Source organism: Dermacentor albipictus, chromosome 5, assembly GCF_038994185.2.
Source record: "Dermacentor albipictus isolate Rhodes 1998 colony chromosome 5, USDA_Dalb.pri_finalv2, whole genome shotgun sequence".
Classification (NCBI taxonomy): Eukaryota; Metazoa; Arthropoda; class Arachnida; order Ixodida; family Ixodidae; genus Dermacentor; species Dermacentor albipictus.
Window position 1 is genome coordinate 116,264,221 of NC_091825.1, and position 25,783 is coordinate 116,290,003.

General features: G+C 46.9%; 2 protein-coding genes across 2 annotated transcripts in view; one reads left to right on the forward strand and one right to left on the reverse strand.

The window, feature by feature from the left end:
• Window positions 1–25,783, reverse strand: part of LOC135916105 (neprilysin-1-like) — a 71,241-nt gene that overhangs the window by 15,512 nt on the left and 29,946 nt on the right. The window contains exon 2 of the mRNA XM_065449339.2: window positions 2,505–2,632. Within this exon, the coding sequence (XP_065305411.1) occupies window positions 2,505–2,632 (128 nt within the window). The remainder of the gene's footprint in view (window positions 1–2,504; window positions 2,633–25,783) is intronic.
• On the forward strand, window positions 16,628–24,845 carry LOC135916142 (uncharacterized). The gene is made up of 5 exons (XM_065449407.1): window positions 16,628–16,836; window positions 19,121–19,275; window positions 19,635–19,708; window positions 21,873–21,959; window positions 24,592–24,845. The coding sequence occupies exons 1-5, from the start codon at window positions 16,738–16,740 to the stop codon at window positions 24,714–24,716; spliced, it is 540 nt and encodes a 179-aa protein (XP_065305479.1). The 5' UTR covers window positions 16,628–16,737; the 3' UTR covers window positions 24,717–24,845.

Here is a 25,783-nt window from a genome sequence, read left to right on the forward strand (position 1 = left end):
ATGTTCAATTGCAATTTTGAAGGCCGGTCTTGACGTATAGGTGGGAAGGCTTGGCAAACTATACAGGAAGGACGTGGCAAAGACAGATGGGTGGCAACGCCATCTTTACTCCATGTCAGCTCTCATTCACGTCGTGGAAGAAGAGAGGGTGAGAGAGATTGCTGCTCTGGGACAAAGCGATGGCACTGGTGTCTCGAAGTGCTACGTCTAGTGTGGCGTTCGGAGACGAAAGCGCCCGCGTAACTCACGAGTCTGCACGTGTGCGAGAGCACGTGCGGACTTAACGGAGAATGTCCGACCACGAACCCGGGTGAAAGATTCAAGGAAGGCTATTCGTTTGTTGAAAACGGCACCCTTCCGCCAGAGGGGTCCTGATAAGCCATTAAAAAAAACGAAATAAAAGGCCCCGCCAAAGCTAAAGACGGCTGGCCAGACCAGTCACCTTGAAGTTGCTGCACCGGGTCGCCATGATGTCATGGACTTCGACGGCCTCTGGTCGGGCCTGGTTAATAGTGTCAGTAAACATGGTCCGCATTGCAATTCAAAGGAGTCAAAGACTAAACTTAGAGGAAATTTCGGTAACTTTTACCAGGGCGCGACAACGGCCAAGACAGGACAAAACAGATCAAAATCCATGACCTCACACTAATGCACCGGCGCCGAGGTTATGGATATAAATTCAAACTGTGCGAGATTGGTCGTCATCTTCTGCGTTCTATAGTACGTCGTTGACAACCTAAAAATAAAAGGTTATATGTGCGCTGTGTACCTCAGAAACAATTTGCATAAACGCGCCAGCCAATTAGCTTCGCTTATTTTCGTGTCGTCAAGCGGTTACGCGTGTTTAAAACAGCTGTTTTTCTTTTCGTACAGTTCTGTCCTTTGCGTCACTGTTTTTAAGATGAAACCTGAAGGTGTTGGTAAATTTTACGGATAATGCTGACCTCAATGCTCAGCCAAAGGTGTATTCTGGTGTGAGACAACGAGCCTTTATTTTCCAATTAGCCTAGCATATACATTAGCAGAGCAAAATCGTTAAGCCGTGAGCGAATTCCAGCTGCATGGCTTGAATCTTCTTCAGAGGTTAAGGGTGTAGGGGTTGAAGGACGAACTTCGGGATGAAAACCAAACTTGGGAGTATTTATTTTACATTATATACAGAGAGGTGAGAGTCAAGCAACAGTCGTGCAGTCATTACGGGCCAGCAGCAACTCGGACGCTGCGGCCCGCGGCAAGAAGTTCGAGAGAGGTAAACCAGGGAACGCTCTGGTCTCTCTGGAATGCTTCTTTTAAACCCTTCGAGGACTGGAAGTCGCGTCATGTTTGGACAATGGGAGAGTCCGCTCAGATGACGCCATTTTCAGCCAATGGTTGGCGCCCGTATCGCGTTGTCACACCCGGCGGCTCTCTGCGGTCTTGCCTCGCAGACTTGCAATGCGCTTCTTCAAAGGAGGAGAAGGGGGGGGGGTTGCTCATGCTCCATTGTCCGAGGGCCCACCTGCTCCCGGTGCTACGGCCCCGAAGCGGTAGCAAATGTCTTCTTCAAAGGCGATGAAGAGGGACGATTGGGCTCCATTGTCCTAGGGCCCACCTAGTCCCGGCGGTACGGCTCCGCTGTGGTAGCAAATGCCTTCTTCAAAGGCTACCGGTGCGACGCTGCCAGGCCTTCTCGGTACGTCACAGCCGTCCGGCTGTCACGGCGCATTACCGCCGTCTTGGTTTGGCACCCACTTTACTTCCAACAATGCCGTGCTATCCCCTCGCTTTCTGGAAGAGTCAAGCAGAGAATAGCTACCGGCGGCTTACAAACTTGTTGGCTCGTGCGCTCCTCTGGAATGTGCTGCGATTCGATGTGGTCCGGGGGAACTTGAAGTAGGCGCAGGAAACAGCTCCATATCTAACAAGGGCAGGTGCACGACGTTTCTATGGGTGGACCTGGTATTGAATTTTCTGGTTGTCATCGACTACAGTAGTGAACATCTTCCTGCGAAATCAGCTGAAACAGCATTCTGAAAGGGCACGTCACCCGCCGTCGTTGCTTAGCGGCCATGGTGTCGGGCAGCTGAGCACGAGGTCGCGGGATCGAATCCCGGCCACGGCGGCCGCATTTCGATGGGGGCGAAATGTGAAAAAACCCGTGTACTTAGATTTAGGTGCACGTTAAAGAATTCCAGGCGGTCCAAATTTCCCGAATCCCCCACTACAGCATGGCTCATAATGAGAAAGTGGTTTTGGCACGTATAACCCCATAATATAATTTTAAAGGATAGTGTTTCTCTTTAGTGACCCATAATGATATAGAACTTATCGCAAACTTAACTCGCGTTCATAACCATCATATATATATACATATAACAATTTAACCTATTCTTACCTTGTCTTCATCGTCTGTTGGCTTCGTATGGTTGTCACAAAAGGTACCAAGGCATATGAAACTGGTGTAACCTTGCTCTTTGGTATGCGGTTATGCATTGCCAAGATCAGTGCCCAAGAAAGCCACTTACCGCGGAGGGCGCAGCTGACGTCATCTTGGAGAATGCGTCGGAATGAGTTCTGACAAGCAATGCTGGTGCCGTCAGCGGGACATCAGCAGCTTGGTCCACATTCTCCGGGATTCGACGGCCCGGAGTCGCTGCCAACCAGTCAGATTATGATGACGATGATGATGAACCACTGTCATGCCTCGCACCCACTAAAGGGGATAGGCCACGAATCGGGCGGCATGAGGTAGCTAAGGTAAATTCTTATCCGAAAACGAGAAACGCAGAATAAAAAAGAAAACACGAAATGAGGTGTTGCAGAAGTTAATAATAATAATAATATTTGGGGTTTTACGTGCCAAAACCACTTTCTGATTATGAGGCACGCCGTAGTGGAGGACTCCGGAAATTTTGACCACCTGGGGTTCTTTAACGTGCACCTAAATCTAAGCACACGGGTGTTTTCGCATTTCGCCCCCATCGAAATGCGGCCGCCGTGGCCGGGATTCGATCCCGCGACCTCGTGCTCAGCAGCCCAACACCATAGCCACTGAGCAACCACGGCGGGTAGTTTGTTGCAGAAGTTGAGTTGCAGTCAGCTCTCAGGTTGGTCGTTTCGTTTGTTGGTTGGCGTCAGGCGATATGAGCCAACACACTATGAGAAAAAGGCCATGAATCGGGTGGGAGTAGGGTGAAGAGACAAAGCGGAACTTTGTAAATAGAGATGATAATAATCACATACGTTAATCAATAACCATAGTAAGGGATGGAGCTTAATTCCCCGAACTCTGTTGATATGAATTTTTGGGTTTTATTGAAAAAGAGATGCTATTAATATTATGTCGATCATTTATCACGAGAAAAAAGAAAATTACTGAGAAAATTAGCATTGCTTATAAGTTTGATTCGCTTATAAGATAAATTCGGCGTCGCTTATGTTCCGTTTGCCACACCCGGTCCTGTGTGATGATAACCTTGTTCCATTTGCAGATTTCCGAAAAGGTAGCTCGTCAATCGACGGCGTTATTGACCTAGTAACAACTGTTGAACACCAGAAACTTCGTCATCGATTGATGGCTGCTGTCTTGTTTGATATCAAGGGTTATTCTAACATGTTCTACATTACGCAATTTTAAATGCCCTTTAAGAATATTGCATTGGTGGCCGTCTGCATCTGTCGGCAGCTAGCTATCTTCAAGAGAGAACGATATTCATGACAACTATAGACGATGATGCAATCATCCTATCGTGGGGTGCCTCAAGTAGATGTACTGAGCCCAAATTTATTTGATGTTTTTCTCGCTGGACTGGTCAAAGAACTCGCAGACACAGTCTCGGTCTCGGTGTGCGCAGATGACATCTTCACGGGGACCACGAGTTTACCGCGCTTGCAACTACAAACGAAGCTACGGCGTGCAGTGTCAATAACGTCGACATACCTAAACAGTCGTTGACTACAGCTCACACGGACCAAGAGTGTAGCCATGGAATTTACAGGGAATTCAATGGCCTGGTGCCCCGTTATGACTGATGGGAAGATTATACCTTTGGTAATCAAAAATTATGTGGTTTTACGTGCCAAAACCACTTTCTGATTATGAGGCACGCCTATTAGATTCGTCGGACGATCCTACGGCTGTCAAGCAGATGTAGGACTCATCGGACTACCTCGCCGCTGCCACCATTTGAAGGAGTCGAAGGTCGTAGAGATGAATTCGGTAAACAGGATTTATTTACAGATTAACATATTTTAAACAAGACATACATCGGCAGTCTAGCGCGACTCCCATATGGAGCCCGCAAGATTAACATTCAGCAAACAGTATTCGAGCACACAGCTCACTACTACATTTTGAGCATAACAACGAGCACTCAGCTCCCAACGACGAGCACGACACGAGCACGCTCTAGCAGCCGGCAAACGCTGCTTATAAGCTCTCCGCTTGACGTCATCGTTCGGCGTGGACGGAGCACGAGTGGTCGGGAATGTTCGTCCAATCATTGTAAACTTGCCACCGCCCCGCCGTTCGGCCCACACACAAAGGCTCCGGAGTCGACGTCAGAGGGCTTTGTAGAACTCTCGGTGCAGCATAGCCCGCGGTGTCGTCGACCGAGGACCTCGTAGAACTTTGCGCCGTCCCGGGTGGCGCGGCGGCGCACCACATTCCAGAGCTGACCGCGCGCCACGTGGCCGCCGGTCATCCGTAGTTCTCAGAAGTCTGGGGGGCTTGGAACACGCGCAGCGGGCTGAAAGCTGGCACGTTGCCACCCCGTACGGCCATTCCTAACAATATATAATAGGGTGGTGTGCATAGACACCGTTTAACACGTTAAATGAGCGATTGGGCACAGAGTAATTTTCCCCCCAAAATTGAAAAATGTCCTGAGAACCACCTCTGTGCGACCAAAAAAAAGTGTCTTGAAAGAGCCGGTTCTCCGCATATCTAATTACCTGGCATGCATAGACGCCGTTTAACACGTGAAATGAACGATTAGGCACAGAATAATTTTCCCCCAAACATTGAAAAATCTACTGAGAATCACCTCTGTGCGACCAAAAAAAAAAAATGTCTTGAAAGAGCCGGTTCTCCGCATATCTAATTACCTGGCAAGCATAGACGCCGTTTTACACGTTAAATGAACGATTAGGCACAGAATAATTTTCCCCCGAAAAGTGAAAAATGTACTGAGAATAACCTCTGTGCGACCAAAAAAAAAGTGTCCTGAAAGAGCCCGTTCTCCGCATATCTAATTGCGTGGCGTGCATAGACACCGTTTAACACGTTAAATGAACGATTGGGCACAGAATAATTTTCCCCCCAAAATTGAAAAAAATGTGCTTAGAATGACCTCTGTGCGACCAAAAAAAAAAGTGTCTTGAAAGAGCCCCTTCTCCGCATATATAATTGCGTGGCGTGCATAGACACCGTTTAACACGTTAAATGAACGATTGGGCACAGAATAATTTTCCCCCAAAAATTGAAAAAATGTGCTTAGAATGACCTCTGTGCGACCAAAAAAAAAAGTGTCTTGAAAGAGCCCCTTCTCCGCATATATAATTGCGTGGCGTGCATAGACACCGTTTAACACGTTAAATGAACGATTAGGCACGGAATAATTTTCCCTCAAAAATTGAAAAATTTCCTGAGAATCACCTCTGTGCGACCAAAAATAAAGTGTCTTGAAAGAGCCGGTTCTACGCATATATTATTGCCTGGCATGCATAAACGCCGTTTAACACGTTAAATGAACGATTAGGCACAGAATAATTTTCCCCCCAAAATTGAAAAATGTACTGAGAATAACCTCTGTGCGACCAAAAATAAAGTGTCCTGAAAGAGCCCCTTCTCTGCGTATCTAATTGCCTGGCATGCATAGACGCCGTTTAACACGTTAAATGAACGATTATGCACAGAATAATTTTCCCCCCAAAATTGAAAAATCTACTGAGAATAACCTCTGTGCGACCAAAAATATAGTGTCTTGAAAGAGCCTGTTCTCCGCATATCTAATTGCCTGGCATGCATAAACGCCGTTTAACGCGTTTAAAGAATGATTAGGCACAGAATAATTTTCCCCCCAAAATTGAAAAATGTACTGAGAATAACCTCTGTGCGACGAAAAATAAGGTGTCTTGAAAGAGCCGGTTCTCCGCATATCTTTTTGACTGGCATGCATAGACGCCGTTAACACGTTAAATGAACGATTAGGCACAGAATAATGTTCCCCCCAAAATTGAAAAATGTACTGAGAGTCACCTCTGTGCGACCAAAAATAAAGTGTCTTGAAAGAGCCGGTTCTCCGCATATCTTATTGCCTGGTATGCATAAACGCCGTTAACACGTTAAATGAACGATTAGGCACAGAATAATTTTCCCCCCAAAATTGAAAAATGTACTGAGAATCACCTCTGTGCGACCAAAAATAAAGTGTCTTGAAAGAGCCGGTTCTCCGCATATCTTATTGCCTGGCATGCATAAACGCCGTTAACACGTTAAATGAACGATTAGGCACAGAATAATTTTCCCCCCAAAATTGAAAAATCTACTGAGAACAACCTCTGTGCGACCAAAAATAAAGTGTCTTGAAAGAGCCGGTTCTCCGCATATCTTATTGCCTGGCATGCATAAACGCCGTTTAACACGTTTGAAGAATGATTAAGCAAAGAATAATTTTCCCCCAAAATTGAAAAATGTACTGCGAATAACCTCTGTACGACCAAAAAGAAAGTGTCTTGAAAGAGCCCCTTCTCTGCGTATCTAATTGCCTGGCATGCATAGACACCGTTTAACACGTTAAATGAACGATTAGGCACAGAATAATTTTCCCCCCAAAATGGGAAAATGTACTGAGAATAACCTCTGTGCGACGAAAAATAAGGTGTCTTGAAAGAGCCGGTTCTCCGCATATCTTATTGACTGTCATGCACAGACGCCGTTAACACGTTAAATGAACGATTAGGCACAGAATAATGTTCCCCCCAACACTGAAAAATGTACTGAGAATGACCTCTGTGCGACCAAAAATAAAGTGTCTTGTAAGAGCCGGTTCTCCGCATATCTTATTGCCTGGCATGCATAAACGCCGTTAACACGTTAAATGAACGATTAGGCACAGAATAATTTTCCCCCCAAAATTGAAAAATTTACTGAGAATAACCTCTGTGCGACCAAAAATAAAGTGTCTTGAAAGAGCCGGTTCTCCGCATATCTTATTGCCTTTCATGCCTTTCATTAGTAATGACATTGCCGGCTTTAATTGTCTCTTAACGCATACATCTGATTCTTGCCTATTCCTAGTTTCTTCCTCACTGCTTTTAGGCTTCCTTCGTTCCTGAGAGCATGCTCAATTCTATCCATATTATACTTCCTTATGTCAGCTATCTTTCCCTTGGTGATTGACTTGGAAAGTTCTGCCAGTTATATATCTCTAAGAAAAATCCCGGGGAAAACGGGAGTAACTGCGCCGTTAGTCCTAAAAAGGGCGCTTTCCTCCCTCAAAGGACTAACTGCATGAATGTGCGTGCCGTGTGCAAATTTCGGAGAGTAAGTGCTTAGTCCCTGCTCGGAAAGAGAGCAATGGGAGGACGAACGGCAACAGTTACTCCCCAGGCACTTCGCTGTTTTCGTCCGTGTCATGGAGCGATGCGGCGAAAACTGTATTGTCTATAAATCCTGAATGGTTCGAAGTTAGTGCATTGTCTATTGAACTATATTCAAAGCAGCACCTTGCCTCTTCGAAAATTACGTGAAACTTAAAACTGGAATATGAAGAGGCATGCCCTTCGTGCGCACCCCATAAGTGAGCGATACACATTAAACGCGCAAGTCATTGATCGCATCCTGTTCAAGTCATTGATAGATGGCTAGATTTTCTTGGTCAATAGTGCCTAAGTTCCTTCCGTTCCAAGGAGGTTGCGAACTGAAGCGATGTGTAGCTCAAACGGCACACGCTAAGTGACAGAGAAATTGCCCTTCTCTGTCGTCTTCGATGCCCCGTTTGAGCTCGCTACACGTATACATGGCGTAGTGCCTCAGTTTAAATCACCCTAAGAATACTCGGGCTCATTTCTTTTCGCAGTCGCTTATGGTTGCAAGTACACTCAACGTTAGACTCTCACTGCATAGCTTGCACAAAATACGGAGTCACATTTATATTGCCGCACTTGTATTCCCATGCTTAACCTTGTCTAAATATCCCGTCTTGTCAACCAAGCGGCGTGGTAAGGAAGAAGAAGAAGAGGCTTGTTCGAACGGCCACGTTTGCGATGAGCTCCGCTGGGAACAGCGCATCGGCCCTTGGCCGAGGATCACACCCACCGTCATCTACCGATTCCGGTAATTATAAAGTCGTTCTTCCTCGTCTACCGACTGGCAACACCGTCCTCAATTCAGTTTTCCTGCATGCCGACCTGGCAGGGCGGCCGTATCGAGCCCCGGACTTTCGCGATGCTCTCCTGTCAGTGCTAAATGCAACTGACATACTCGGCGCTGGACAATACCAGATGAGCCATTTGTGGTTGGTGACATGCGTTAATAGCATCGCGAAACAGAAACTTGTCGACAAAGGCGAGTTGTTGGTGAAGGGCCTCAAGTGCCTTGTCATTGACCCTGAATGCAAGAATATCAAGATGAAGCTTCTTTGGCTTCCCCCACACCTCGAACAGAGACGGATTGTTGAAGCGCTAGAGCCATATGGCACAGTGCAGTCCATCACGAGAGAAATGTGGCGGTGTGACGGCATGGAGGGCTGGCAAATGACTAACCGAGACGTGGCGTTCACATTGAAAGATGGCGTTTCTGCCAGTAATCTGCCACATCTGTTGAGCATATATGGCCACCAGTGCCTTATCTTGGTACCTGGCCGACCACCACTTTGCCTCCGGTGCAACAGAGTTGGGCATATCCGGCGACAATGTCGAACACCACGCTGCAGTAACTGTCACCGCTACGGTCACCCTGCAGATGCATGCGTCGGAACCTACGCTGACAAGCTTCGTGGAAATAGACCAGCTGAGGATGATACCATCACCGATCATCTCATGGACGTGACCGAAGTTGTGGATGCAACTGGAGATACACTCCCTGAGACTCATCGACAAGAACAGATTAAGCCGTCATCGGCTGACATTAGCCTCAGCCAGAAGCCTGCGAGCGAGGATGAGACTAAGGTGCCTGACGACGAACCATCTGTGTCATGGGCAGAATCGCCACCAGTTCAAGATCGCCCACCGTCAGTGGAATCTGGATCGATGTGCGAGGCCGCTAAGAAGCGTCCAGCGCCATCTGACAATTCATCGCCCTCGGGAAAAGAGGCTCGCGTTCCCAAGGTGTCAAAGTTGACAAAACCGCTCCGGGGAACGCCTACTCCTGCAGATGTCCCTTGTGTTAACGTGCACCATAAGGCCCATTGTGCATCACCTCATCAAGAAGGAAGTGGTGCACCTCTGGAGCAGTGTTTAGACGCTGCACCTCCATAGGTAATCATGGCGGGCGCTCTTCCCTTCCATTTTGGCACTTTAAATGTCCGTGGCTTACGCAGTAAGCGACGGCAAGTACAGCTTCTTAATTTGTTACGCAATAGAAAATTAGACATTGCTGCTATCCAAGAAACAAAGATTGAATCCGATGAAAACACAGAAGCAGCTCTATCTCCATTCCTATCTGACTATAATGTTTGTGTCAGCCATGCAGTCGGCGTTTCCGCAGGCTGTATGTTATTTGTTAGAAAACATTTACCATGTGATTTGCTACATTTGTTTACAGATAGGGAAGGGCTCCTAATCTGTTGCGATATGGATATCAGTGGTATGAGCTTTAGATTTGTGTGTGTTTATGCTCCGAACAAGTTACGTGAACGCGAGTGCTTCTTCTTATCTCTAGAACACCATTTCTGTACTGATCGCGCATTGGTCCTCTTTGGAGACTTTAATTGTGTATGTAACGCGCAAGATCGTACGTCACTGAAGCTGAGACATGATCCAAGTAGTGATGCATTGCAACGCCTGATGTGTGATTATCAGCTTGTGGACATTGGGGAAAATGAAAAGGCAGGATGTCGATATACGCACTTCCAGGGCACCTCGCATGCAAGGCTTGATCGAATTTACGTTTCACTTAGCGCACTACCTCTTATATATGGTTACACTGTGCACCCTATATTCTTTAGTGACCATTGCCTAGTCTCAGCATCGTTTGGCAGCCGTCGGTATCAAAGTCGGCGTATGTGCTGGGAGCTGTGGAAGTTTAATAACCAATTACTTTCGCGTGAGTGTTTCTTAAATCGTGTTACTGAGCTTATAGCTCATGCATCATGCCGCAAGGACTTGCCACTATTTGCTGTGTGGGAATTATTCAAACAGGAAGTTAAAATGATAGCTATCGAAGAATCATCAATATTGGCCTTTGAAAAAAAGAATAATTACAAAACATTGTATAAACTTCTGAGTGAACTGCATGAGCTTGAATGCCTACATCCGGGTCAATATATTGATGATATTTATAAGGTCAAGGCACAGTTACAAACTTTGGACGCAGAAAAATACAGAGGTGCACTAAGGCGTGCGCGAGAGCAACGTTTCCTGGAAGAACAGCCTTGCAGTAGGGCCCTTGGTGATGAACGCCGACACGCGCTGTCGAAACAAATACTACATATAGAGTATGGTGGAATCATTGTTAATGACCCTACTCTAATAACTAAAGCGTTTTTCGAGCATTATCAAAAACTATTTCGAGACCACAAGCCATTGGATACAGATGCTGCCAAAAAAATTGTATCGTTGCTGCCCCAGTTAAATCAGGATGATTACAATTACACAAATGAAAACATTGATATCAATGAGGTAACTTCATGCATCGATTCGTTAGCGAAGGGCAAGACGCCCGGCCCCGATGGCCTTACTGCCGAATTTTATCAGTGTTTTCGTTCCCTCTTATCACCATTATTACTTCAGGTGTACCGTGAGGCCTTGGAAGTAGGTTACCTAACCGCCACAATGTACGAAGGACACACCGTCCTTATAGCCAAAAGCGATGATGAGACTAAATTGCAAAAAGTTGACGGATATCGGCCTATCTCCTTATGCAATGTTGATTATAAAATTTTTGCTAAGGTATTAGCTAACCGTTTGCAAGTTGTCATAAGATCTGTGGTCGGTGATCATCAAACATGTGGCATCAGGGGCCGGTCCATTCAGACGAACATTCATGTTGCGAGATCGGTGCTCGAGTGTGTAGCTGAGGGGTTTGGACAGGTGGCAATGGTGCAGCTAGATCTGGCTAAGGCGTTCGACAGGGTAAATCACTCATTCCTGTTTACTGTACTAGAGCATATAAATATCGGGTCCCTGCTCCTTAGAGGCGTCAGGATATGTTATGCTAATGGTTCAACGAGGCTGATAGTGAATGGATCTCTCTCCGATTCGATTAGGCTTGCATCATCAGTACGACAAGGATGCCCTTTGTCACCGCTCCTGTTCTGCTTGTATTTAGAACCACTTTGTATGAGCATTGTTAAAGAACAAAATTTCCAAGGGTTTAAATTACTGACTAATGAGGTTCGGGTTCTTGCGTATGCAGACGATGTGGCCTTTTTTTGTACAGATAAAGAGAGTGTGATGACTGCTCTTGCAATTACAGAAAAATATTGTGCGGCTTCTGGTGCAAGCGTTAACTTTGAAAAAAGTTCAGGTTTTTGGTTTGGATTATGGGCCACAATGCCATCACATTACGCAGGCATTCAATGGAAAGAAGATCTGCGTTATTTAGGTGTGCCTCTCTCACAGTATAGAAATAGCAACGCTCATTGGTCGGGAGAAGTTGGCAAAATTCAACGTAAAGTGAATTCATGGCGAGGGCGGAATTTGTCAATGTTCTTTCGTGCTGAAGTGTGTAACGTTTTCTTAGCTTCCCGTCTTATGTATGTGCTGCAAGTACTGCACTGCTCACGGCTTCGCCTTCAGGCACTGCATCGCGTATTTGCAACATTTATTTGGAGTTCCAGTTGTGAATCGATGCGGCGCGACAATCTGTTCCTCCCTCTTGAACGTGGTGGTCTAGGATTAGTCCACCTCTTCATCAGGCAAATTGTTTCACGCCTGTTTTTCTTTCGAGACAATGACCATCCATTTTTGCGTGAAATGTTGCAACTCCGTTTAGTTCATTATATTCCTAATATCGTAGTGTCATCAAATGCCAAAGATGTCCCACAGGCCCCTTGGGGCTTTCTTAAGGAGGTGGTTGACACATTTCTTTTCTTGAAAGTTAGATTCAGCCTGGAGTACGTGTTCACTGCGAGTCGAAAAGCAATTTCTGCGGCACTGGTCGACTCTATTTTCCCAGATCCTTTGTATCGTGCACCTTATTTAAACCGACCTTATCAGGATGTACTTAAGCGCGTCCGAAAAATGTGTGTACCTCCTGGAGTAAAAACATTTTTCTTTAAATTACATTCGGAAACACTCCCTGTTAAGACTTGGTTGAATTCGAGGGGTTGCTTTGTGCCGTGGTCAACAAACTGTCGGCTCTGTCCACGTGCCGAAACCATAGATCACTGCTTCATAGACTGTAGGGACGCTGTATTCTTTTGGGACATTCTCCAACGGACGCTCAAAAAGGACATTGACATGACTCCATATACAATTAGGTTTCTACCGTTTAAGGTTACGGGTGGTCCTCCCTATGACATGTTCATAGTACTTGGTTTACATAGCCTATGGAGAAGTAGACTGTGTGACCGCCATGCCGAAAGCCCGCGATCTACAAAGTCCTTCTTTCGCGAAAGTGCTGCTTATGTAAGAAGTGTCTACGCTGCGCAGGAACCTCCGCCAGACTGGATGCACTTGTTGGATGCATGTGTGTCTTTGCCCGAGTTTTATGTGTGTAGTGGTGTCCACTTTGTAATACACCTTCAGTTTTCTTTTCCATGTAATAAAGAAAAAAAAAGCGGCGTGGTAAAGTGGTTAGAGTACCTGACTTGTGAGTAAGAGGACGTGAGTTCGAATCCTGCTCTCGTGCACGTGTTTTTTTTTTCAGCTCATTAATTTTTTTAATATGGTATAAATGCCTAATTTAATTTATTCCACCTTTGCGGAACATCGGAACGAATTACCGTTACTCCCTTGAGGACCATCGGGCAGGGGCAACTGTTAGTCCCCGAAGGAGTAAGCGCATGGGGAGTAACAGTTCATCCCATGTCAGTTCGTCCCCAAAATGACTAATGGTTGTGGCAAATCAGTTAGTCCCCAAAAGGACTAACCTCCCTACCCCTTTTAGTCCTTTTTTTCTTAGAGTGTATTCGAGCTGTAGGGTTACAGGGTTTCATACATTGGCATTTCTTAATCTTATCTTTCGTCTCCTGCGACACCGTACCGGTATCTTCTCTAACGAAGTGTCCACCGACTTCTATTAATTACCACTGACACTCCCTAATGATGCCCATAAGACTGTTGTTTATTGCTTCAACACCAAGGTCTTCTTCCTGAGTTAAAGTCGAATACCTGTTCTGTAGCTTGATCCGGAATTCATCTATTTTTCCTCATGCCGCTGACTCATTGATCGGCTGATCGAGATCTTACCATCATATGGTCACTGCAGCGCACCTTGCCGAATACGTCCACATCTTGTATGATGCCAGGGTTTGCGCAGAGTATGAAGTCTATTTCACTTCTAGTCTCCCCATTCGTGATCCTCCATGTTAACTTTCGGTTATCCCGCTAGCAGAAGAAGGTATTCATTATCCGCAAATAATTCCGTTCTGCAAACTCTACTAATAACTCTCTCCTGCATCCCTAGAACCTATGCCATATCACGGACTTGTCTCCAGCTTGCTTCTTGCCTACCCTGGCATTGAAGTCGCCCATGAGTATAGTGTATTTTGTTTTTATTTTACCTATCGCCGATTCCACGTCTTCATAGAAGCTTTCGACTTCCTGGTCATCATGACTGGATGCAGGGGCGTAGACCTGTTCAACCTTCATGTTGTACCTCTTAAAGTTTCACAAGACCTGCCATCCTCTCGTTAATGCTATGGAATTCCTCTGTGTTACCAGCTGCATTCTGATTAATCAGGAATCCGACTCCTAGTTCTCGTCTCTCCACTAAGGCCCGGTAGCACAGGACGTGCTCGCTTTTTAGCACTGTATATGCTTCTTTTGGCCTCCTAACTTCACTGAGCCCTATTATATCCCATTTACTGGCCTCTAATTCCTCCAATAGCACTGCTAAACTCCCCTCACTAGATAACGTTCTAGCGCTAAACGTTGCCAGGTTCATATTCCAATGGCGGCCTGTCCAGAGCCAGGGATTCTTAGCACCCTCTGCTGCGTCGCAGGTCTGACCGCCGCCGTGGTCAGTTGCTTCGCAGCTGCTGGGGACTGAGGGCCGGGGTTTGATTGTTGTGTTCGTATGGGAGGTTGTGGCCAAGTACTGCACCATCCTGCTCTGGTGAGGGAATGCGTTACCGGTTGTGGTCACCGGGATCAGGCCATACTCCAGGCCTGTTTATTCAATTTTATCATCGCGCGGATTTTTTCTTTAATCCGGTGGGAAATTGCGCGGCAACCACGATTCGAACCACGGACCTCTTGCACGCGAGGCGGGTGTTCTACCTCTACGCCACCCTTGTGCAGGGGTGGTGTAGTTTTTATATGCTGGTGTGTTAAAAAAAAGGAATTAAGCCTGGTGTTTACAAGTTTGTCCCACTACATCAAGAACAGATATTGCCGTTCTGTAAATTACTTCCCTCAGAACATCCAAAGCGGACAAATTTGATATATCAATTTATGTCTTACGTGAATCTGTTGCAACGTTTACGAAAGTTTTGCAAAATACTACTCACACAAGAGTGGTGTGTTTCGCAACCATACATAATGCATCAAATTTGTCCGCTTTAGATGTGCTATTAGATGCAGTTGACAGAATTGTCTTGTCGTTTTTCATTGCCGAGTTACAGAGGTGTAAACGTGATAGTTTCGTTTTCTGAAAATTTGCTATCTTTGGTAGTTTTTTACAAAGAACCAGCGCGCCCGAATAAAAATTCCACTTGCAACGGTCACTACGTTGTAACTTTCTTCTTTATTATGCAGCAAACGTAATCAAATTTGGTGCAGTGGATCACTTTCACGGATGTCGCTTTCCGTAGACGCTGAATGCGACTGGCTAAGCCGGTGGGCGAGAAACGCCCTTCGCTGCTGGTGAGCGCGGTGCTCACGACTTCACGTCACGAAACAGTGAACGCAACGTCTACATTCCGTGATCGACTAAGAAGCGTGGCTTCTGAACAACGTGCAGTCAGCCTTTACGGATCGCGGGATATGGAATTACACATAAGCTGGAAAACCGATCACTCCATGGGCTCCGATTCCGTCCGTCGGCTGAGGAAACTATTGGACCCCTTAGATACAACGGTCCGCAAACTTCCTACGCCCACTGCCAAACAAGGGGCTGACAGATGGAATGGCACACTGTGGTATAAAGTTTGTAAACAGGGATATGGTGCCTCAGAAAGGCTGGCCAACGTTTCGATAGGAAGACCTATCTTCGTCAAGGTCCTCCTATAGGTCTCCTAACGAAACGTTGGCCAGCCTTTCTGAGGCACCATATCCCTGCTTACAAACTTTATACCACAGTACGCCCACTACCTGTTTCACGTTCGAGCTCGTCTTAACAGGTACGGCATATAGGCGTTGCTGGTCGGTGCCCGGAATTACCGAGATCTCCGCGGCCGTTCCTGCGCATCCCACTGGAACTTCGCATCCCACGACGACGGCAAGGGAAGGCATTGCACCGATAAAAAAAGGCGGTTCCTCGCGTAGATATCTCGCACGTGCGCAAGGGTTGTTGGCCCCACAGCGCAGCCGCGGTGCGTCGTTGCGTCACTGCATTCTGACGCGTCGTCGCCGGAACAGGAACGAGGCGTATCGTCGTCGCGCCGCTCGGCGAAGGGACAGGTTTTTCTTCTTGACCGTAAGAAGGAAAAAAAGAAAGAAGGGAGGAGAGCGTTCGTCTCCTCAGGGAGGGAGTACCCTCCTCCTCCTCCTCCTCCTCTCGGTTAGAGGGCGATGGCCACCGCGAGAGCCCATGGAAGATTCCGCGGCCACAAGCTGCCGCCACCGCTGCCGCCCATAAGACGGAGGCCGGGCGTTCAGCCCGGGCCGTCTGAAGATCACGCCACGGGGGCCCGCCGGGGCTAGGGGCGCCCGCGCCTGGACAAACGAGGTAGTTGCGACACCGCCGCGGTTTAGCGCAACCGCGCGCCACGCGCTCGAAGCGAACCCTAGCGGCGTCAGCGCCGCAACGAGAGGCTCCGAGGGTCCCCGGGCGAGCAGGTCACTACTCCCTGTCCATCCTCCGCAGCAGGCGCGGGAGGCCCTGCACCTTATTTTTTTCCGCGGAAGAATAAAAAAAAACGAAAAGGGAAAGCCTGTCGGCGCAGTTACGTAACGTCCGCGATACTCTGCCGAGCGCTTGATAAGGTTCGTACACATTTAGTTCCCCTCGTACCGCGAGCCCGAAAAGGTAGGCGTGAGATACGTACACAACGTCTCCCCCCCCCCCCCCCGGGTCTGTATACCAGAGAGACCCATTGGAGGCTTGAGACAGGTGGTTTATCAAGATGCGGAAAGGGCGAGCTTTAGAAAGCGCTCTCGCTGGCTTTGTATATAAGGCCGGCGAGTCGGAAGGGACGTCGTAGCTGTGCTCGTTGTTGGCGACGTTGAGGAACCGATCGTACGTGCTGAAACCCGCAACGAAAAGAAATCATGAGGTCCCTGTTGGCGCTCGCCTTTCTCGCCGTCGCTGCCAACGCGCTCTACTACGAGACGAAACCGGAGCTCGGGAAGTACCAGGACGAGGCTGAGGTACGATTCATTGATTGATTGATTGGCTGATTCATTGGCGTGGTTTGACGTCCCAAAGTAACTCCAGGGCTATGAGTGAAGCCGTATAACTATGGACCTTGTGCTCAGGCAAATGCAGAGCGAAGATGTGTGCCACATTCTTCGCAAAACTTTTTTTTCTTCGCGCTAACTAGCCGGTCGCCTTCGATAGTAATATGTTCGACTTCACGAATAGTTGGCGCACTTACGATTTATTCTAGCGTTTTGCTTTCCTTTATTTTTTGTATGAACACGGGCGTCATTTTTTCTCCAGCCACGCGGTCTGTATCGTACGATGTCTGAGAACGCCGTGTTACTACGTACTTTTGCGGAATTGATGACTGCTATAAGTTATGATGGGCCTTCACTAGTGGTAGCTTTTTTTTTCTCTTTTAATTCTCGAAGCTATGTGCACTTCAGCTATTGGACACTCCGAATAGCGGAGATGTCCAGATTGATTTGGACCACCAAGAACAATTTAGCATGGCATCGTGATCTCAGCATATGGCTTTGTAGACTAACCTAGCCCCACGATACGTTGAAACCCGTGACGTCACGGATTTCAAATTATTTTTTTTTCTCGTATTTTGGCTATTGAGGCCGCCGTTGCAGTTCTCGAAAGTATATATGTTCTGCTTTTGGCTCACTTCCAGTACCATCTAAAGTCCATCTTTGCCGATAAAAAAGAAAGACTAAGTTCGAGAAGACGCCGTCGAAAAATCCATGACGTCACCGCGAACTAGTGCGTAAATATCAAGACGGCGTCGCCACCGGTCTCAACTTTATTTTGCGTATCTTCTGGCTTATCAAGCTTGTAGAAGCGTCTTCTACAGCTGCAGATTAGCCCAATTTTCTCATGAGTGTCCCTTAAGAATGTGCTGATATGAATGCAATATGATGATGGGCCATGAAATAACACTTTATCAATGTACAAGGGGAGACTACACATACGAGCGCTGACAAGCAAAAGCTGCGGTACAAATTTTAAGTCCTGTGCCAGTGAGCCTTCGATATATATATTCGCTCAAGAAAGTGCTGTCCTATCTAGAGTGCTACTTAGTCAAATGTGCTCCTCTATTGCAGTTGATGTCTGCATATACGTAGCTCTTCGATACGAATAAACATAACAGTTGGTATAAACGTTCGTGTATATACCAGAATATCGCTCTGTTGATGTAATGATGCATTTAGTACAGGAGTTCAGCACTGGGCTCCTTGATGTACAGTTCTGCAAACAAATATCAAACGATAGAAACACCAGCGAAATCGGTATCTTGAAGACAGAGGTGGAAGGAGAGGGACGCTTCGATCCGGTGCTTGAGTCTGTCTTGTTCTTTCTGCGTATGCGTTGTTGACGTTGAGCTCTGTAGATGTACCAACTAACTGGACAAATACTTGTATTGGACGTTTTCACAAGAGAGCTTTTCTTCGTCAAATCCTAGAGAACGGTCGTCATTGTTTTAACATGCTCCCGCAACAGAAACACTGCCATCTTAGAACAAATGTGTGTGATATAGAGATTGCTTCAGATACAAGCCCATCTGTTTTGTGGGGAAGCTTAAAGGAACACGAGAGCTACTCCAAATCTGTTTGTACTGGTGAAGTACTTCAAAACTATTTGCATTCGTTTGCCGCAAGAAAGCTTAGTTAGTACGTACTTGAGAAAATGAAACGCATGTGTGCTTCCCGTTTTTGAATTCCCTGCGTCGGCACATCAGTGTGACGTCACATATTTCCAAGCATTTTCTCTTCCCCGGGCTCTGTTGACACAGTGAAACTCGAACAGATTGAACATCTGCTTCCTTTAGAGTATAATGCAGTCCTTCTTTACCGGTAAATAAGTAACTGGAGCTAAGTACATACGCGAACTTGTACGAAAACTTTAGGGCGGTGTCGCAGACTAACTTTCTCGCTTACGTCTCTTTTGGCTTACCAATGCCTCCTCACACGATAAAGGTGGCAGCTTTGCCATTGCATAAGGGTAATTCACTAATACAGCTCAACTCATTATTCCACTTCAGAATACAGGGCACAGCATATACTTTCGATAGATGCAATCGTGATTTGCTCACATACGTTCGCAGGTGTGCAGTTGCAGAGACACATATAACATAAGCGAAACAGCAACCACGTTTTTGGCCCAAATATGAGACGGATTCAGAGACGGACTGGTGTGGTGCATTGGAAATACGTCTCGTTCTTTCTTGTTTTGTTTTTTACAACGAATCCGTCTGAGGGCACGCCGGTGGACTGTGTGTGTTTGCAGTGCTTCCCGTACGAGGAGTACTGGTACGTGATCTACCGCACCTTCGAGCACGATCCCTACCTTGGCGATGTCAAGTGCGCGTACCTCACTCAGACCAAACCTCTGGTGAATGGAACCGCGGAGGCACATCTCAAGCACCGCACCGGCGAGGTTCTGTGAGTAATGTCCGCGCTACTCTATACTGCGAATTGAAAAAATTAAATTATGGGGTTTTACGTGCCAAAACCACTTTCTGATTATGAGGCACGCCGTAGTGGGGGACTACGGAAATTTCGAGCACCTGGGGTTCTTTAACGTGCACCTAAATCTAAGCACACGGGTGTTTTCGCATTTCGCCCCATCGAAATGCGGCCGCCGTGGCCAGGATTCGATCCCGCGACCTGGTGCTCAGCAGCCCAACACAGTTATAAGTTCTTTTGCCTATAATGCGGATCAGTTTGACAGGGCGGGGTGTCTACGCTGGCCAGTTCTCTCTTTTGTAAGCTCATCTTTTCTTCTTCTTTCAATTATACAGTGACTTCAAAACGGAACTGCACAAGACGGAGGGATACAAATTCTACAACAAGCACAACGTGACACTTCTGAGCGGTAAGCGTCGTTTTGCGGATAGTAATCACCAGCAGAGTCGCCGAGTGGAGTGATCAGTGACGTTTCCGGAGTGACGCGTGACAAAACGCAGACGGCATTTGATAGAATGGTGCACAGTGCATGGTGGCCATACCGTTCTCAATTTTACACCACCACTGGCGTTCCACTGTTTTATCCTACAGTTGGTTACAGAAGCTTATCGGAGGGAGGGGGAAAAAAACAAACAAAAACAAACAGAATAATTGCAGTGTCAAAAGTATGCCTTAGTAGACATTTCGGACACTACAGCTTTAGCCTCAGGCTCTGCGCTTTTAAGTAAGCGGCTGAATAACTATACCGGACTTCAATTTCCTAGTTTAAACCTATGCCATAAAGAACTTATTCGTCGCAGCTTTGTTGAACGCGTTAACTGAACATTGCAATATGTGGTGTTAGTACACCATGTTCGCCTCTCCAAATTATCCGGCTGAAGAGGGTAAATTGTCGCTAGTTGCAGCAGACGGCCTTTAAGAAACTGTTGTGGAACAAACAAGCGAACAAATAAATAACAACAACAACTACAACCGTAATAACGTAGCGAAGAGGAACGCTATAGAGGGTAATCCTCTCCAGCGCTTTTTGCTTGGGAGACGCCGCTCGTCCTGGGAGTCCGTGCCCTGCTATGACGGTCAGTCTTAACTCGGGTGACTAATAAACACCTTTATAATAATAATAATAATAATAATAATAATAATAATAATAATAATAATAATAATAATAATAATAATAATAATAATAATAATAAAATCATGCTGTACATCGAACCACTGTTCGATGCACAGCGTGCCGTTGTTATTGTTGTCGTTGTCTTCGTCGTTGTTGTTTGCTAACATAAGCATGTTAGCATAGGGTTGCCGCGGCGTCAAGTTAGGCCAGGTAAAGCTTTTGAGCCTGTCCCAAATTTCTCCGGACACGGAAGTTGCGTAACTATATATCGGTGACAGCTAGCAGGTTAATCTTCAATACAAGCTGAAACAGCAGGGACTTCGAGAAAAGAGGACACAAAGGACATACACCAAGGGACAAGCGCTGTCCTGTGAGGGCGTGTTCTTCGCTCGTTCCAGTCGCGCTGTTTCAGCTTACATCGAGGATGTATTACTGTATTCTGTCCACTTGTGTCGTTGCTTTACCAGCTTTCCCGAGTGCACTAAAATAGTCTAAAAACTGCCAGATGTTGATACTGCCACGGGTCGTTGTTTATGGCCTCTGAGATCGTGCAGCAGCACGCGCCGTCAGCTATCTCGGAGGCCATGCACTGTTTCACCTTTCTTTCTTTTCTCTCTGATGGCCACTTTACCGAACTGTCGCTGTCGTCCGGTTATTGCTAAAGTTATCGCGACTCGTTAGTGGCGCGTTTTTATGGATGAGAAAATTCGAGAATACTGTCACGAATTCGATGTGGAAAAGGCGCGCTTAATCAGGTTTCCACGTGCGACGCGAACCGCAGCTTGGAACATCCCCGAAATCCACAGGCACGAATCCAGAAAGCTTCTCATTCCTAAGTGGTGCTTGGTATATTTGCGTGAGCGCCTTCGCTAACCTGTCCAACATCGAGAATGGCTTGAATACGCTCCAACGAACAATTCAAGCATAAAAAAAAGTGTTTTGTGTGATACGAGCTCTACTTACTACTTGAGCAACCCTCACCGACTGCTCTACAGAACGCATACGTTGACGTCAGTATATATGATACTAGCTCGACTTCAGCCGAAGGATTAGATTCGACATCCGGGAATGCCTTTCTGGCCTACGGTGGTGTTTCCGACGCTTCAAATCCCTGCCCCGTTGTCAAATTCATCCAATCGGAGAGGCCGTAGCGGCCCTGCGAGACAGCCAATCAGAAGTGGCAAGACGGCGAACTCGACGACACAGTGGAATCAGTCAGTGTCCGGGATGCTATCCCCGCGATATCAACATATCGTTTTGATTTGTTTGTTGGGTGTCTTTCTGGGCACATGGTCGCCAAGCTGAAGTACTGGATTCCTTAACTCGCACTTCTGAAAGTGTTTCTTATTCTTGACTCCGTTCCTATGTGAATCATGACAATATCCGAATGATGGTACAAGCTTGGCGCCACGCGTTTTACCAAGAACTAACCTTCACGCTCTTCGTTTTTTTTTTTCAGGACCAAAGAAAGGCCACAGCTTCTCCCTGTACACCGCGTACTCAGACTGCAACGAATGCAAGGTCTACAGGCACCCGTACGCTGGCGGTAAGAGTATAACTATGCTCTGCATTCCACGCGACACGCTGTACTTCTCAGCCGTTGATTAAGTGCGACAAAATGGTTGAGTTGCCTCACTGAGTTCCTTGACTACACCCAAAATATAGCCTAAGACAAAGCTCTAAACAAGAACAAAGTCTGAAACGAAGGAAGAGAGGAAAACATTTCACACTGGCTGCAGAAAGTAAACTACACAAGCTACACACACAGACGTTGATGGGACCAGTGAATTATTTCGTTAAAAGAACATTTGTTCAAGTGGCAAAAAATGTAATTTTTGCCTGGTTACGCATCATCACGCTTACGGTAGACAGCAAGCCCGTTGAGCCCACTTTGCGTTCCTTCATTGTAGATGAAGATCTCAACGGCCCAATGGCGTCCATCACTTGAAATAAAACCAAGGCATTTGCTCATTTAACCCATAATTTCGCCCCAAATTTCGTTAAATCAGGCTAGACAGATTTCTTTCGTTTCTTCAAAGTGTTCAATGCATTAGGCTCTATGAACATGTGTCGAGGAATCAAAAGCATTTCGCTAAATTGAACATTTCCCTAAAGTATACCATCCTGAAATTGAAATTTGATGGTGTATGTTGATAATAATAATAATATTAGCAAAAAAAAGAAAAATAATCAGTAGATCGCACGCATAAGCGGGGATCAGTTATAGGCAACGCTTTATTTGATGCTTGCTAAAATATCGTCACTTCACTTCCACGTAGCCCAACGCTCTTCGCTCAATAATCACTTGTCCCATATTTTGTTCACTCAAGTTCTTTCTCCCCATTCGGCTGCCTTCGTTGCCGACTCGGTCAATCGCTTTTTGCTCTGCTTGTCTATTCAGGCACCTACACAGTGTGGCCTACTCATTCTGGGGCATTGGCTAAGAACGTTCACATACCTAGAAACACATGGCCTGTAGCACATGTTCATGGACACAAGTAGTATATTCGGCAGAACCGCAGCAGCCAGCAGCCGCAAAGTGGGGGAAGGGGGGGGGATATTAAGAAGCAAAGCAAGGTTCACTTTAGAAATGTTTACGAGTGGATGCTTATCATACACAACGAAGAACAAGCCCCTGGCGAGTGTGGTCTGATTAACACAGCCGTCGTCCACCTGCTCACCGTCTCAGCACCGGCATCCGTCTGGAGAGAGTGTTTTATGCGTTGCATATTGCAATCACTCAGTTCAGCCCTAGGGCGCGGCCGCGCAGCCGCCATTGAGGGTATGAGCCATTGTTCATTGCTGCGCGTCTCATATGTGGGTCTATTCTCTTTTAAGTTTGCTATGTTTGTTATTAAGTTGCTTCTATTTTTATGCGTTGCATATTGCAATCACTCAGTTCAGCCCTTGGGCGCGGCCGTGCAGCCACCATTGACCTTTAGCGCAACCACGTGACGTGACGTGACGTCACGACAGCCGGAGGAAAAGCTGGGCCCCAACTCGCGCAATATGCAACGCATTCTTGGCTTAACCAAGCTAAGCCTGGCCATTTTTTCTCGCCTGTTCCTCAAAAAAAAAAGAAGAGAAAAAAAGAGGGAGAAAAAAGAAAGAAAAAGGAAGGGAAAAAAAGGGGGGGACTGGACGCCTGCTTCGCCGACGTCCCCTTTTTGAGGAGAAACCTGCGAGGAAATACTCTTTCCCGTCGGACGTTGGTCCTGTGATGGTGTCGAGGTGGACGACGGCTACGTTATCATGTGTAGCCTTCGTATTCAGAAATGCACCTTAACTTGGAGTCTATGGTTTACTTGATCTAGATGACCCCGGGCGTGAACGGGCCAAAGACGCTCATTGCGTATCCTTTATCGCGTTCACGTCGGGCGTTGTTTTGACCAAGTCAAGCACTGGCTTCAAGTCAAGGCTCGTTTCTGGATACCGGGGTAAAAGTAGGCTTCCGGCCGCTGTGAAATAGTTCAGTTGGCCCTGAAACCACACGAAGTTCCCGTCACCGCGAGAAAGTCATCGTGGCCACAGAACGGGATTACGAACACATAACCAAACGTACCGTAGCAATTGATATTAGCAGCGAAATATACAGGGCTCCATTCATCTAGTGGTTTGAACTGGCGTTAAGAGAGGCGCGCGAAGTGGCCTCGGAAATTTTGAAGGAGACCCGTCCGCTGTTCACGAAACTTAATTGCAATCTCACGCGGCGCGAATGTGAGACAACACCTTAAAAGCGCTCAGCGAATTCTCAATAGTAGTTATTGAAAGCGCACATTTTTTTTAAATTGCTGTTTTTGCGATGGACCACAACACATTTTCATTGGCGAAACGGCATGGTGCTCGCCATGACTGGACGAACTGCATGGGGCGGATATATGTTATTTTATTTATTTATTTAAGATACTTTCAGGGCCCGAAGGCATTACAGAAAGGAGTGGGTGAACATAACGAAACATTTGTGCAATATACAAAGACAGATTCAACGTGGCGCTTCATGAATGCTGGTTTTGAAGGTGTCGGTATCCAGGTTGGCTGCAACGGTGACGGGAAGGTGGTTCCAATCTTTCCTTGTGCTAGGGATGAATGCATTACTACAAAGTTTAGTACGTGAAGACGGCACACCAACTTTGAAACTGCGGTCAGAGCGATCCTGTCGTTCCTGTTTCTATTCTCAGAGAATGCCTGCTCGCTGGTGGTACCTGCTCGCAAGAAGAACCACCTGACCCACTCGTGCAAGTTCATCTTCCACCTCCTCTGCGGACACACCTACCAGGCCGTTTACGACGAGACCTGCCACTGAGCTCACTGATCTCGCTGGTGGATCCGGTACACGGCCCCATAGCATGGAACACTTACGCTGCAATTACCCCTCGCTGCTTGGTCTCTACTTGCATACTGTGTCATCCAATACCAATAAAGGCATTACTCGTCGCTGTACACGCACAGGTTGTTAGTTCTTCTCTTCCAGAACGGTTCCCGCAGACGTATGCCAATCCGAGCAACCCATGGGTCAAATGTAGAGAAGGTGTGTTAGGCATACTTCGGAAGTCATAGGAGCCTGTGTTGCAACTGCCTTTAAATCTACCAAAGACTTTGCAAACACTTGCTACTATAGTAGGACTGAATGTGAGCCAGTCGGGGATGCAGCACCTTGCCAGGGAACAGCGCAAACGGGACTGGAGAGTGGTAGACATGAATATAGAGTGCTCACTTCCAACTGAGCTCATTGACGCCGGTGCTATATCCAGTGCAATTTCTTTGTTATAACCGATTATTTTCAAATGCTTCGCTATACACGAGCGTAGTGCTCGGTCAAATCCGACACGTGCTCTTGCATGCTGGGCAGCCTCTGCCGACGCCGGCGTCTATAGGTGCACGTTCCAACGGTGTGACATATGGCTGCGTTGCTGCAAGTTATTAGGCTGCATTCACGCAGGCCACTGACAGAGGCCGCGCTACCAAGTTGGCCGCAATGGGATGGTCAGAAATTATCGCTTTGGTCGAGAAGCGAGCAGTTTCGTGAGGCCGCTCTCACTGACCGACTCTTCAGCTCCGCGATTGGAGTCATAAAGCTGCTGAAGCTATGGAGGAAGGAAAACATTAGGAGGGAGCATCGCGCAACGAGATTGAAGCCAAACCTGGTGGCCCAGCACGTGATTGCACGTCAAAGTGCGCGGTTGTTTTTAGCGTTCCCGCTCTGAAGGCAGAGCCACGGCAGGGCAGCTGAAGAAGCACGCACCGAATAAAAACTACTCGCACAGCTACTGGGAACCAAACGTCTCAGCAAATCTAGATTCTTGCTCCGTGGTCTCGACGCTAGAGGTGCACGTACGTGTTGGGCCACCACTGAGCAAATGAAGTAGCTTC